The sequence below is a fragment of the Camelina sativa genome, chromosome 7 (assembly GCF_000633955.1).
Source record: "Camelina sativa cultivar DH55 chromosome 7, Cs, whole genome shotgun sequence".
Lineage (NCBI taxonomy): Eukaryota > Viridiplantae > Streptophyta > Magnoliopsida > Brassicales > Brassicaceae > Camelina > Camelina sativa.
In genome coordinates, this window is record NC_025691.1 from 8,819,291 (window position 1) to 8,832,107 (window position 12,817).

A 12,817-nucleotide genomic window follows, 5' to 3' on the forward strand; every position below is an offset into this window, starting at 1 on the left:
TAAGTTGTTTGTATATATTCTCTTATAGACTTTTAGTGATTTACTTTCTTTAGATTATTCTAAAGAACTAGTGAATTTTATGGTCATATACTTGGACTTAAACCTCTGCATAGAAGTGATGCCAAGAAAATATGATCAATAATTATTATTTAGTAATTTGTTACTAAATTTTCAATGTATTCACCAAAAAAACAGGTTGGAAGACATGATTTAAAATATTTCTTCATGATATTATATCTAATTTTAATTAGATTTAAATTTGTGATTAAACAAATAAAATAAATCATATATATTATAAACAATCATATAAATAAATGCTAAATAAATATTAAGCGTCATATCTTTATATATATGTGTGTTTTAATCAGTTATCAGTGAATAACTGAATATAGATTTTTTTTTTTTAAACACTAGCTAATAAAGCACATCATGCTTATTTATTTGCTAATTTATAAAACCATAAAAATAATAATACTTATCTCGATGAGGATGTTATTAGAAATCCAGACGGAGACATCATTGGCAATGAATATTGCTTAGTCCTTCGACTCATGTTGCAACAGCAAAACTTTAGTTCGATACAAACGACTCATCAACTGAGAGGTCAGCTACGGCATTCAAAGAGATTCATTCACCGACTAAAACCAGCCTCAACTGCATATAAATACCAATAATTAGTCAAATAAACGAGTATAAGTTATCTCGGTAAATAACAAAACAATAATGAAATATATAAGCGATAAGTGGTACAGCTTGAATCACCGTTTATGTATTCTTATAATTCACACTTATATATAATATATAGCTGTATTCAAACGTAAACCAACGAGATATTAGACCAGCTATAAGCATGAGTCTTACCTCGGCAAACTAATAAATTAGTATATAAACATACGTCGATCAATAAGCATGATATAATCTAAGCTTAAAAATAATAAGATAATAGAACGGAATCACAACTATGTATTTCCGGATTGGGATTAGGGAGACTATAAAGTGTTATAAATATATCTAACATAATACCGCAGTATGATCAACTAACACTTACGAAAGCATATCTCAATAAATAAAAATATGACATACGAGACCGACAATAATATAACATGATTCGGTATTACTTGTACTAAACCGACATAATATAAATCCACTAACACCATATACATATATATATCGATATCGATCAAGCAATAAGATTGGAGAAAATAGCATGTCAATCAATATATTGCAAGTTAAACAAACGCAAGATTAACAAGATATGATCGATTCGTTTGATGCTTTAGATCTCACTAAGCGATAAAAATCGAACAAATCGACAAACAATATGACATGAGCCGAAAAAAAATATATATATAAAACCGTGAGTTACTTATCTTTATGGCTTGACCGGAGGTATGAGAGGTTGTCGGAAAACAGTAGGGTTGCGTGAGATTTGTTTAGTTTAGTCTCAGACGGCTAGGCCATCGTACTTGCTCAGTCGGTTAGGGTTTCGTGCTGATAATATGTTATAACAAGAGATTTAGGGAATTGTTCTCGTGTATAACAGACCCATTAAGACCCGAATATTAACGGGTTTGAGCAAATCATATGATATGACTGTTCGTTTTTTTTGTCGCGTGACAGTCTGACAGAGAGGAGATTGATTATTATATTCACTACTTGGTAGTAGCCACCATGGCCGCCAAAAACAACAAAGAGTAACTATTGGTATCGAGTCAAAAGACTTTAAACTTTAAACTACATCAGCACAGTGTCCATCCATACTAATAAGTTTGAGCTGGCCAAGACTTGTTAAAAGACATAATTACCCAACAAATTGTGGGTTCTCTCTCTCTTTCATGCATGATTGTTGAATTATCTCTCGTCCATGCAAGTATGCAACCCATCCGTTACTATCTGATCGTAACAGCTACTTTTTTGATGGCCACTTACTCGTGAGTCGTGACATGTTTTTTCTTTCTTTGATTGTTTATGGCAGCCATGCATGGTGGGGTACTAAGTAGTGAGTATATAAGTTGAGCCAGTGAGAAACGATTCTCTCACAGCAAACCTTCTTTGACTTTTAGGCGCTTCTTCCTTTTCACCAACATGTCAGCTCTTACGTTCCCAATCGGATCCATTCAACACTTGATGCCGGTTCTAGCTTTTGGAACCGCCGCGTCACCTCCCCCAGAGCCGATGGAGCTGAAAAAAACGGTGTTGGAGGCCATTAAACTCGGTTACCGTCACTTCGACACGTCTCCTAGGTACCAGACTGAGAAGCCGCTCGGTGATGCTTTAGCTGAGGCGGTTAGTCTTGGCTTAGTCCAATCTCGATCGGAACTCTTCGTCACTTCTAAGCTATGGTGTGCTGATGCTCATGCCGGCCTTGTTGTGCCGGCGATCGAACGGAGTTTGAAGTGAGATTTTAGTCAATATATTTCATTGTTAGACTTTACTAAAAGACTTGGTTCATCGTGCAAAGAAAGATTTAAATACATTTTTGATTCTAGATTAATTATAATCACAACCATGTCTTGCAGTGATCTTAAACTGGACTATCTCGATCTCTATCTAATTCATTGGCCAGTTAGCTCGAAACCTGGCAAATACAAGTTTCCTATAGAAGAAGATGATTTTCTGCCAATGGATTATGAAGCAGTTTGGTCTGAGATGGAAGAGTGCCAAAGACTCGGAGTTGCAAAGTGTATAGGAGTAAGCAATTTCTCGTGCAAGAAGCTCCAACACATCCTCTCTATCGCCAAAATCCCACCTAGCGTCAATCAAGTAAATGTATCAACAAGTTCAATTCTTTGTAGTTACTATAAGTAATATATTTGTAATTGTGGGATAATGTGGAAAAGGTGGAGATGATTCCAGTATGGCAACAGAGAAAGCTGAGGGAGTTTTGTAGGTCAAAGGGCATTGCTGTGTTAGCTTATTCAGTGTTGGGATCGAGAGGAGCCTTTTGGGGAAATCATAGAATCATGGAGTCTGATGTTCTTAAAGAAATTGCTGATGCCAGGGGAAAAACAGTTGCACAGGTACTCTCCCAAGCCTTCTTTTATCTAAGATAAAAATGTGAAAGATATTTTTTGGATTTCCGTTAAAATTTACGACTTTTGAATGAAAACTACATAAATATTATTATTATTGTATTATTATTGAAAGCTCACTTTTAGAGTTGTAAATGACAGGTGAGTATGAGATGGGTTTACGAGGAACGAGTGAGCATGGTGGTCAAGAGCTTTAGGAAAGAGAGATTGGAAGAGAATCTGGAGATATTTGAGTGGTCTTTGACAGAGAAGGAGAAACAAAGAATCTCGACGGAGATTTCTCAGAGCAGGATTGTTGACGGAAAGGTTTATATCTCCGAGAAAGGTCCCATAAAATCTGTCGCCGAAATGTGGGACGGTGAGATTTAATAACTTCCTGTGAAATGTGAATGCAAGAGCAGTTGTAAAATAGTATTTCCAATAAGGCAAAAAATATATTTGACGTGCATCGTTTGTCACATGTCATTCATAATGCAACTAGTGTTGTCTCTAGCCATGCGTAAAATTGTTATCTTAAAAAATTATCAGCTTAATTTTTTTTTTAAATACTCAATTTTGTTGTTCTACAATTGAGCATTGTATTCAATTAGGATCCTAATTAACAAACAAAAAAAGTACAAGTTAACGTAACTAAACCAACAAGACGGAGGCCCCCGGCCCACAGGGCATTGATCAGAAAAATTTTAAGGGCATTATTTTGTAAAGTTTTTATAAAACTTTTATATATGTCTAAAGGCTTTTACAAATATGTAGGCTTTAATATAAGTGAAAATCATAGTTCTCGAGATTAATTGTTAGTTTTGGTTTTGATTTTGATTTTTTTTTTTTTCCTTTTGAGGTTAATTGTTTGCTTTGTTAAACTATAAGATAAACTCTTTCATCAAATCTAATGCTTTGGCTTTGGTTTGTGTTAATAAAATTCCAAAACAATAACATAAAGTCTTATATACAATTGATTATATTCTTTTGGTAATATTTAAAAGCGCATGAGTTTTGCGTAGGGCAATCGTAATTACCGGACCGGGAAAACGTTGAAGTTTATTAAAAAAAGTAAAAGCATACGATAAATATATTTGATGGAATCTTACATTTAAGTGGTTTGTATAGACTGAAATCGATAAACAATGAGATTACTCGGTCGGAAACAAAGTTAAGTAATAATGAAACAAAATGTGATCATACAAACACCCAAGAACATATATATGATTTCATTAGTTTCTACTTTCGACATATTTCGAATGGAAAATGAGATGGTTAATTGATTTTTATTTAGAAAGATTGATGATGTCGATTTTTGTATGGCTTTCTAACGTTAAAACGTAATGAAAAAAAAAACTGTGAACGATAACCACAAAATTAGGGCTGTAGAAAAAGAAACTTAGGTTGAAAATGACTAAAAAACTACAATTACACAAAATAGAATAAAAATTATGTATACCTAATTACAACATGCAATAAACAAATAACCTTATAGAGTACATGCATACATTAATACATAACCATTAACATAAAAAAATCTCGTAAACATATCTACTTTAATTAATATTATGAAAAAATATTTTTGCATCAACATTTTGTACATTGTTAATCACACATGTAATTTTATTATGTCATTCTCCACTTGTAGTTATGTTGTGTTTTTCCCTAATTTAATGACCACATTGAACAAGTTAAAATGTTTTAATTCGAACATTTAATGATAATTATGGAAATAAAGTATATAAATGATTAAATATTTTAAAAATGGTTAAAATTTTCAAAATGTTTTAATGAACTTAACCGTACACGTTTCTGCTAAATCTTGTTAAATAAAGACTGTAAAAATATTATCTTGTATGATGCTTTGTCCCAAAAAAAAATATATCTTGTATGATGCACCAATGCTAGCTTGTATGTATGAACCTATTATGCGTGGAATAATAACCATGTTTTTTATTCTTTTATTTTCTTCTAATTCTACACTTCTACTTTAACCTTTACAAAACAACAAACGTGGCATTGTAGAGGACGAGTTAGAGCGTATTTTTGTCCGAAAAGTTACCTAATGGTTAATTTTATGAAAGCTGTGTTACCATCTTTGTTACCTTTGTTAAAAGGTGATTGAAAAATAGTGTGCGGCTATTGTAGAAAAGTTACCCTATTTTTTATTGGTCTAATTAGCCATTACCATAATTTGTATATAAGAAAAAAAAGCGAGAAAACTCTTTCTACATAGTAGTAAAACAAGTGATAAGAAAAATCACGATTTTCAAATCAAATCACAAAACCAAATGTAACGTTTTCTTTTGATTATATTTCTAGGGGAGGAAAAAATTAATTTTAAAAAGAAGAAAAAGACACCTATAAAAAGATTTGATACTGAGACAAATAATGGTATAATATAAAACGTTAGTGAAGGAGGAGAAAGAACGAAGCAATTTCTCTCTTCTCTCTTCTCTCTTCTCATCTCTCCTATCTCATTTTCTCACTGACAAAGAGAGCTATGGCCGCAAGAGACGGTGGTGTTTCGTGTCTACGAAGATCAGAGATGATCGGAATAGGTATCGGAGAACTAGAATCTCCACCATTAGATTCTGATCAAGTTCATGTTCTCGCCGTCGATGACAGCCTCGTCGATCGTATTGTCATTGAAAGATTACTTCGGATCACCTCATGCAAAGGTTAGATTCTTCATCATTCTCTTAGCCAAAACAAATATAAAAAAAAAAACTTAATTATTCACCAGCGGATGATTCAATGCAGTCACGGCGGTTGACAGCGGGTGGCGTGCTCTCGAATTCTTAGGATTAGACGAGGATAAAGCTGCCGTCGAATTCGATGTACATTCTTACAAATTCTGTTTTAAAAAATGTTGGGAGCATTTTGAGATTCAAGATTCTTGATTCTTGATTCTTGATTCTTGATTCTTGATTCTTGATCTTGATCTTGATTTTTTTTTACAGAGATTGAAGGTTGATTTGATCATCACTGATTACTGTATGCCTGGAATGACCGGTTACGAGCTTTTGAAAAAGATTAAGGTTTTGACATTTTCCCGCCATAAAAAAAATAATCAGTTATTTTTATATTTTTTGGCAATTCTTGAAACCATGTGGATCATATCTTTGAAATAGGAATCGACAAGTTTTAAGGAAGTTCCAGTTGTAATTATGTCGTCGGAGAACGTACTCACTCGAATCGACCGGTGAATACTCTTCACCGGAGCTTTCTTTTCAAGATTTGTTGCTAACATATATATGGATTTTAAAGAACTGATACGATGAAAATGATTTTGTAGATGTCTTGAAGAAGGAGCAGAGGACTTTTTACTTAAACCCGTGAAACTCGCCGACGTGAAACGTCTGAGGAGTTACCTGACCAGAGATGTTAAAGTCTCCGGCGACGGAAACAAACGGAAGCCGAGTACTCCTCCGCCGTCCCCGTCGCCACCACAACTCTCATGCACCACCTCGATGGAGTCTTCGGACTCAATTGTTGTGGATGATGATTCATTAACATTGTCGTCGGAGTCGTCGACGTCGCCAATGGATTCGCCGATGAGACGGCTGGAGATGAAGAGTCTCCCGGTTTAGATTAGTATGATCTCCGTTTAACTTTTTTTTTATTTTGCTTTTGACGGTTTTATTGACTGCAACGTTAAGCTTGACGCCGTCAATTTAAAGATCTCGCTTATATGGGTTTGCACGTGGGGGGTGTTTCTTTTACTCACACAAAGGAACACTTTTGTTGAATTTCTTGTATTTAATTTACATATATTAATACTGCATTTTGGAAAATTTATAATTTTAAATAATGTTCTTTAATCGGATGATAATGTGTGACAACCTCTGTTTCTAGGTGTATTCGTATCGTCTGCTAATCACTTTTGAGATTTGAAAGCTACTCTTTAATTCTTTGATATGCCAGCTATGCGTTTGGTTGATGATGATGACCTACGACTTGGGGATACTGTTCTCTAATCTTCACTTAAACAAACTAACAACTAAAATCTTCAGTTATTATAATTTTTTCTCAGAAAAAGTTTTCAAACATTCTGCGTGGCGTCTTTGATTTAAAAAAAATAACTTATCGTAAAACTATTTTTATTTTCGGGTAACGATTTATTATAATACTTCGAAGCCAATATTGGGACTGTGAATTTTCGTTGTAGAGGAGCTTTAGTTATAGGAATTTTGTCCACATTTTAAGTTTTAACTACATGTATTTTTCATCTCTAGCTTTAGATGATGTATAAATCATGTTTGATCAAAAAAAAAAAAAAAAGATGTAGAAATCATTTGCAGACAGCTTGTAACTTTTACACCATATAGGCACGGCTCTGTGAACACCGTACGTGGCTAAGTTTGTAGTGAACGTTCTTACTGTATTTGTTGTTGTTGGTTAGTAGAAACGTGTTTGTTGTTGTTGTAAGTTTGAAGTAGCTTGAAGATCAAACTGACTATATTTAAGAGGATCTAAATATATATATCAAATTGTTAGTTTTACTTTCTTTAGGAGATATCTAAAGTTAGTTTTCTAAAAGTGTTATGGAAATAAAGTTTATATATAAGGAGGTGCTAAGGTATAGCAACTTATGAAAAATTAGAGAGATTAAGATTGCTTTAGTTTTGAGAAGTTTCTAAAATAATAAACGAGAGTTATTCTTGTGTTTGATTCAATATTTGTATTTAAACGATGTACGTGATGTAGCTTATCTGCTTATGTATGTGTATATATATTTTCAAATAAAAAGGATGAAGTGAATACATTAATAGTACATTGTATTTTTGGTCAACATATTCTTTAAATAAAGTAATTAAAAAGGCTGGACATCGATTATAATATTCATTCATAATTTACCCACCAAAAGATCCGTCATAGATATTTTCTTTATTTATTTTTATCTTTTGTTAGGTTTGTGGAGAAAAGAGGTGTTGTCCTTCCAGCCTTAAGAGGTCAACTAAAAATCATTAAGTATGCGTTAAAAATCATTAGGTATGTGTTGTAGCTCCTAATCACTCGTACTTATATCTTGATTCACACCACGACCACAATCAGGGACGGATCTACGTGGTTCTTAGGTGGGGCAGGTGCCCCATATTAAATTATAAAAATTTCTAATGGACATTGGTGTTATGTGTTTTCCTAGCTCATTTGGCATAAGTGTGTCACATGCACCATCTTGTGACGAGTTTGATGCTTTCTATAGTTTTTTTTTTGTATTCTTATTTTCCTTTTTCCATGGCCACATATTTTTAATTATTTTTTTATGATTAGTTCCATAGTCTTTCAGTCTTATTTATTTCTTTTCTTACTTGTAATTAATTTTTAACAAAATCTGAATCTTCCTTTTCTACTATTAACTATATTTACATTTAAATTTAAAAATATTTGCAAACTTAGTATACAATATTATAGTTATGTTACTTTATCTAATCTATTTAGAGTTTAAATTTGTGTGAAATATAATTATTATTTTAAATATATCTAATTTGCAATTATATATACATTTAGAAATCAAATAAAAATATAATTTAAATTACTATAAATGGAAAATCATATTTAATATTTTTCTTATTTGAATTTAATATCAGAGTGTTGACAAATTTTTTTTTTAATATAAGTAATAATAAATGATTTGTGCCTCGTGCAAATAAATTTTCTGAATCCGCCACTGACCACAATATCTACTTATAGAGAAGAAGAAAAAAAAAGTATAGCATTATCAGCTTTCTTTAGAATGAAGGATCAAATCGAATAATATAGTATCGTACGGCTTAAGTTTATTAACGAGATCTTTACATTGCCCATTGGAACTTGGAAGGAGGCACTGAATATTAAAAATCAAGAGAGGCAAATGCAATGAATCAAGATCAAACAAATCATTGTAGACAACAGAATCAGCTCAAAGATACTCCCCACGTTTGGCGTACTAAACATGTGAGATCATTCAACTTTTTATCTTCTTCCCATTTTGATTTATGTTTTGTCCCCTTAAGGTACGGCCAATTATTCTTTCTACAGTTCTTTAATTCGTTATCTATGAAGAACATGCGGGAAAAAAACAGTGAATGTGACATTTTATTTAACAACTTGTGAAAAAGTGCTGTAAATGAGATTTCTGCAATTTTCTTTATTCTTTAGAATTGCACAAATTATGAGATTTGTGTGTTTTAGTCATGTTCTATGTGCGATTTCCCATTTCATTTTATCTAACCCACAATTTTAGTTATAGATGTTTCATAATAAAGCATAAAACTGTGTTGTATTTTTTTTTTTTTTTATGTATCATCATCCAAATTCAAAACCGGTTCAAAATGCTCGGCCAACTGATTTATATGATTTGTCTTTTCTGTTTTAAATTTTTGGTAAATGAGAACTAATTTGAAGAAACAAATGTGGCCACTAAAAGTTAGATAGAAGTCGTAGTGTCTACAAATGCCGATAAAGTACTCTTATTTTCTATGAAGAAAATGAAAAATTTTATCAAAAAATTGGGTCCGGATCTCGTGGAAGATTTCTTTGAAAGGGGAAAATAAGTAAACAAAATTGAAGGTTGTACCAGATGTATTGGAACTTGGGGATTAGGAGACAGTTTTAACCCAAAAAAGGAATTGGGGAGACAGTAGGCCTAGTTGTTGCGGCTGTCTCCAAGAAAAACTTAAAATATTGTTTGGGTTTTACTCAAAATAGTTAAATGAAACATCTTTCAATATTGCCTAAGAAAAAGAACCAAAAATCAAAGACATAGCATTTTCAACAATACAGCAATGGACCTTTTGTATAAACATCACAGACACCTATTTGTTTACTTGGCTCATCAAGGCCACAATATTTGTAAGGTTCCAAATTTTGTGGGTCTAGACATTCAATTACTTTTGTTTGTAGCCCACTAATTCACAACATACATTTTTTTTTTTTTTTTTTTCACAACATACATCTTATTCCCAGCTATGTTTTGATACTTTAATTTGTCAAATATTCAGTTTTAGTTTCAATTTTATCGACGTACGTAGTAGAAGAGAGGGATGTAGACATGCATAATACAAGTTTTTAAGAAGAAAAAAAAACACTATAGGTGGGATTAGATGGATTATCACATCTCATTTGAATCTTAGAATGTTTTGTGTATAGGAACCTTTATATTGTAATCGTGAAGAACACAAGTTATCAACGTTCTTTGATGGTGTGAATGTGTGATGTCCACGTATCGTCGTTCTTATTTCAACTTTTTCTATTGCTGAAATATCACACCCAAAAAATTTGATTATGTTACGAAATAAGTGTGATTATCCATCATCATATGTGTTTTCCATCATCTTAATAACACATATCCTTTTACTTGGTATAACACTTGTTCACCACTTCACCACTTGTCTTTCACATTTGTACAATTATCATTATTTCTTTGTGTAGTGCATGAGTTATCATAGTCTTATCACTAATATATATAGAAGTTATGTACGTGAGAAGGAGTGAGAGAAAGATGTAGACATAATAAGAGAAGAACAATAAATGTGTTAACGTTGCTTTTCCTCACTCTCTCCTCTCCCACGTTCCTCCTCCATTTTCTTTGTACAATTATATAGTTCCTTATACACATACATATATACACATATATACATATATATATTTACGTTATTATTTATAACATGTTATCAGCACGATGTGTTTACTACTGAAGTTTTTTACGAGGTAAGTACGTAAATTTATATTATTTCTATTTATATTTATATAACATAAATATTATAGACATGTGAAATTATGCCTTTTCCGGATTGATTATTGATCGTCATAAGTTATAGACGTTGCCTCCTTTACGATCAAATCTATAGCTAAATCATATCCGGATAGATCGTTAGATATATGGTAGGCTCTGCCTCCTTCACGATCAAATAAAAGTTTGTCTTTTCCGGATTAATCGTTAAATATGGTAGGCTCTACCTCCTTCACGATTAATAAAAAGCTATGTCTTCTCCGGAAAATTTATTTTATATGACAGGCTCTGCCTCATATACGATCAAATATAAAGCTATATAAGTTTCGGATTGATCATTATACATATATAGGCTCTGCCTAATTTATGATCAAATAAAAGGCTTTGTCTTTGCCTCATTAAAATGAAAATGAGGCCTCCTGAATTCTTACATGGGAAGCTATGATTTCTATTTTATTTTCTAAATTTCTTCATCTATTTATTTTATTCGTTAAATAATAAATATATCTTATATATGATTTAAAGACAATGAGATGTCTTTAAGATCAAAAACTATATTTCTCTTATGAAAATATATAAAGCATGTGTACATATATTTTATACAGTGAAAAAGTAATTGGAAGGTCTAGATGAGCTAGTCTCTCGACTTCCGAAGACATCAGTTCATGATTATCGATGTCTAGTGTTCTCCAAAGTCTCAAACAAACTCATGGAGTTTTAATGACATTTTGTCTTAATAAAATTATGATGTTGAGACTATAAATAAATATGGTATCGCAAGATCGCCCATATTGGAGACATGCATGTATATGATTATATCTTGCAAAAACAAAGATGGTAAAATGATAGTAAATATGAAATTTCCTAATGCTTCGAGCATAGTGTTACCGGTCAAGCCATCCCGGTCAATCAGTGATAATAAAAATCATTGTGAATTTGTTTAGAGGAACAAAAGTTCTTTTAAAAGTATTGCATGTCCCCGTTCACATTTCATGAGGTTGTAAGCACTGCACTTCAATTCAGGTAGCATCTATTTTATGTTGAATTGTACTAGTTTATTTAAATTTGTTTAAAATTTTTATTTATTATTTACGGAGTAGATGTTATATAGCTCCTCCTTAATTCTGTAGTAGGTTATGCCTCGAGAATCATATAATGTTGGCCCATTCACCATCATTTTGGATTAAAAGCTCATTGGATATATATATATATATATATATATATGATGGTTTGATTTCTTTATTAAATCCCCAAATTAAACCTCAAATATAACCGATCTAAAAATAAGATTCGGTCAAAGGTGAATGGACATAAAAGTCATCATCTTGAGAGGGGGTAAGACTAATCTCACATCTTATAAGGATCTACGATAATAGACATAACCAAAATCGGTATGTTCTTGATCCTAAAGTGGGATTCAGTACGAGATGAATGAACTCCAAGAGTTATCATCTCGAGGGAGAGAATTCAAGGAATCCCACATCGACAATAAGTCGATAAACTTTGGTGAATTTGACACCCCAGAGCGATATAACTCTGGTGAAGTCATATCCTTTAGTTTATGATATATATATGTCGCATGTGATAAAGTGGAACATCCATGATGTTCACTCTTGAAATGAACTATGATATTCAGAGTGCAACTCCAAGAGATTGCAAAACGATTCATGGTGATTTAATCTCTTTGTTTTTATATGAAACATGCAGTTTTGTATGTAATAAATATTATATATGAGGCCAACAGTTTGAAAAAAATATTTCTCCCATGTTATATATTCATGGTTGGAGATTAAATATTTCTCATTTTGAATCTTATGGGTGTGTGATACATATTTTAAATGCTCCTCCACACCGCATAAAATATACCATCCAAAGAGGATAAAATATATAGATGCAGGAGATGAGTCTCCACTCTAATAATATTGAGACATCTTATGAGAGATGTGCCTATTGCAAGATTTGCATATCATCATGTTGGATGATAAAATTCTCCATCATTATGGGAGAATAGTCGAATAGTTTTGGATCTTTGAACCAATGAATATGAATTTAAAAGTTCAAAAGTTCAACAGATCACTATTCAAAATAT

The 12,817-nt window shown here is 32.2% G+C and overlaps 2 protein-coding genes across 2 annotated transcripts; both read left to right on the forward strand.

Annotated features, from left to right (window-relative positions):
- LOC104700754 (non-functional NADPH-dependent codeinone reductase 2) lies at nt 2,055-3,524 on the forward strand. The gene is made up of 4 exons (XM_010416321.2): nt 2,055-2,396; nt 2,520-2,763; nt 2,841-3,020; nt 3,174-3,524. Exons 1-4 carry the CDS (start codon nt 2,086-2,088, stop codon nt 3,399-3,401), a joined length of 963 nt encoding a protein of 320 aa, XP_010414623.1. The 5' UTR covers nt 2,055-2,085; the 3' UTR covers nt 3,402-3,524.
- On the forward strand, nt 5,425-6,844 carry LOC104700756 (two-component response regulator ARR3). Its single transcript, XM_010416323.2, has 5 exons — nt 5,425-5,692; nt 5,775-5,851; nt 5,975-6,052; nt 6,146-6,216; nt 6,310-6,844. Exons 1-5 carry the CDS (start codon nt 5,515-5,517, stop codon nt 6,602-6,604), a joined length of 699 nt encoding a protein of 232 aa, XP_010414625.1. The 5' UTR covers nt 5,425-5,514; the 3' UTR covers nt 6,605-6,844.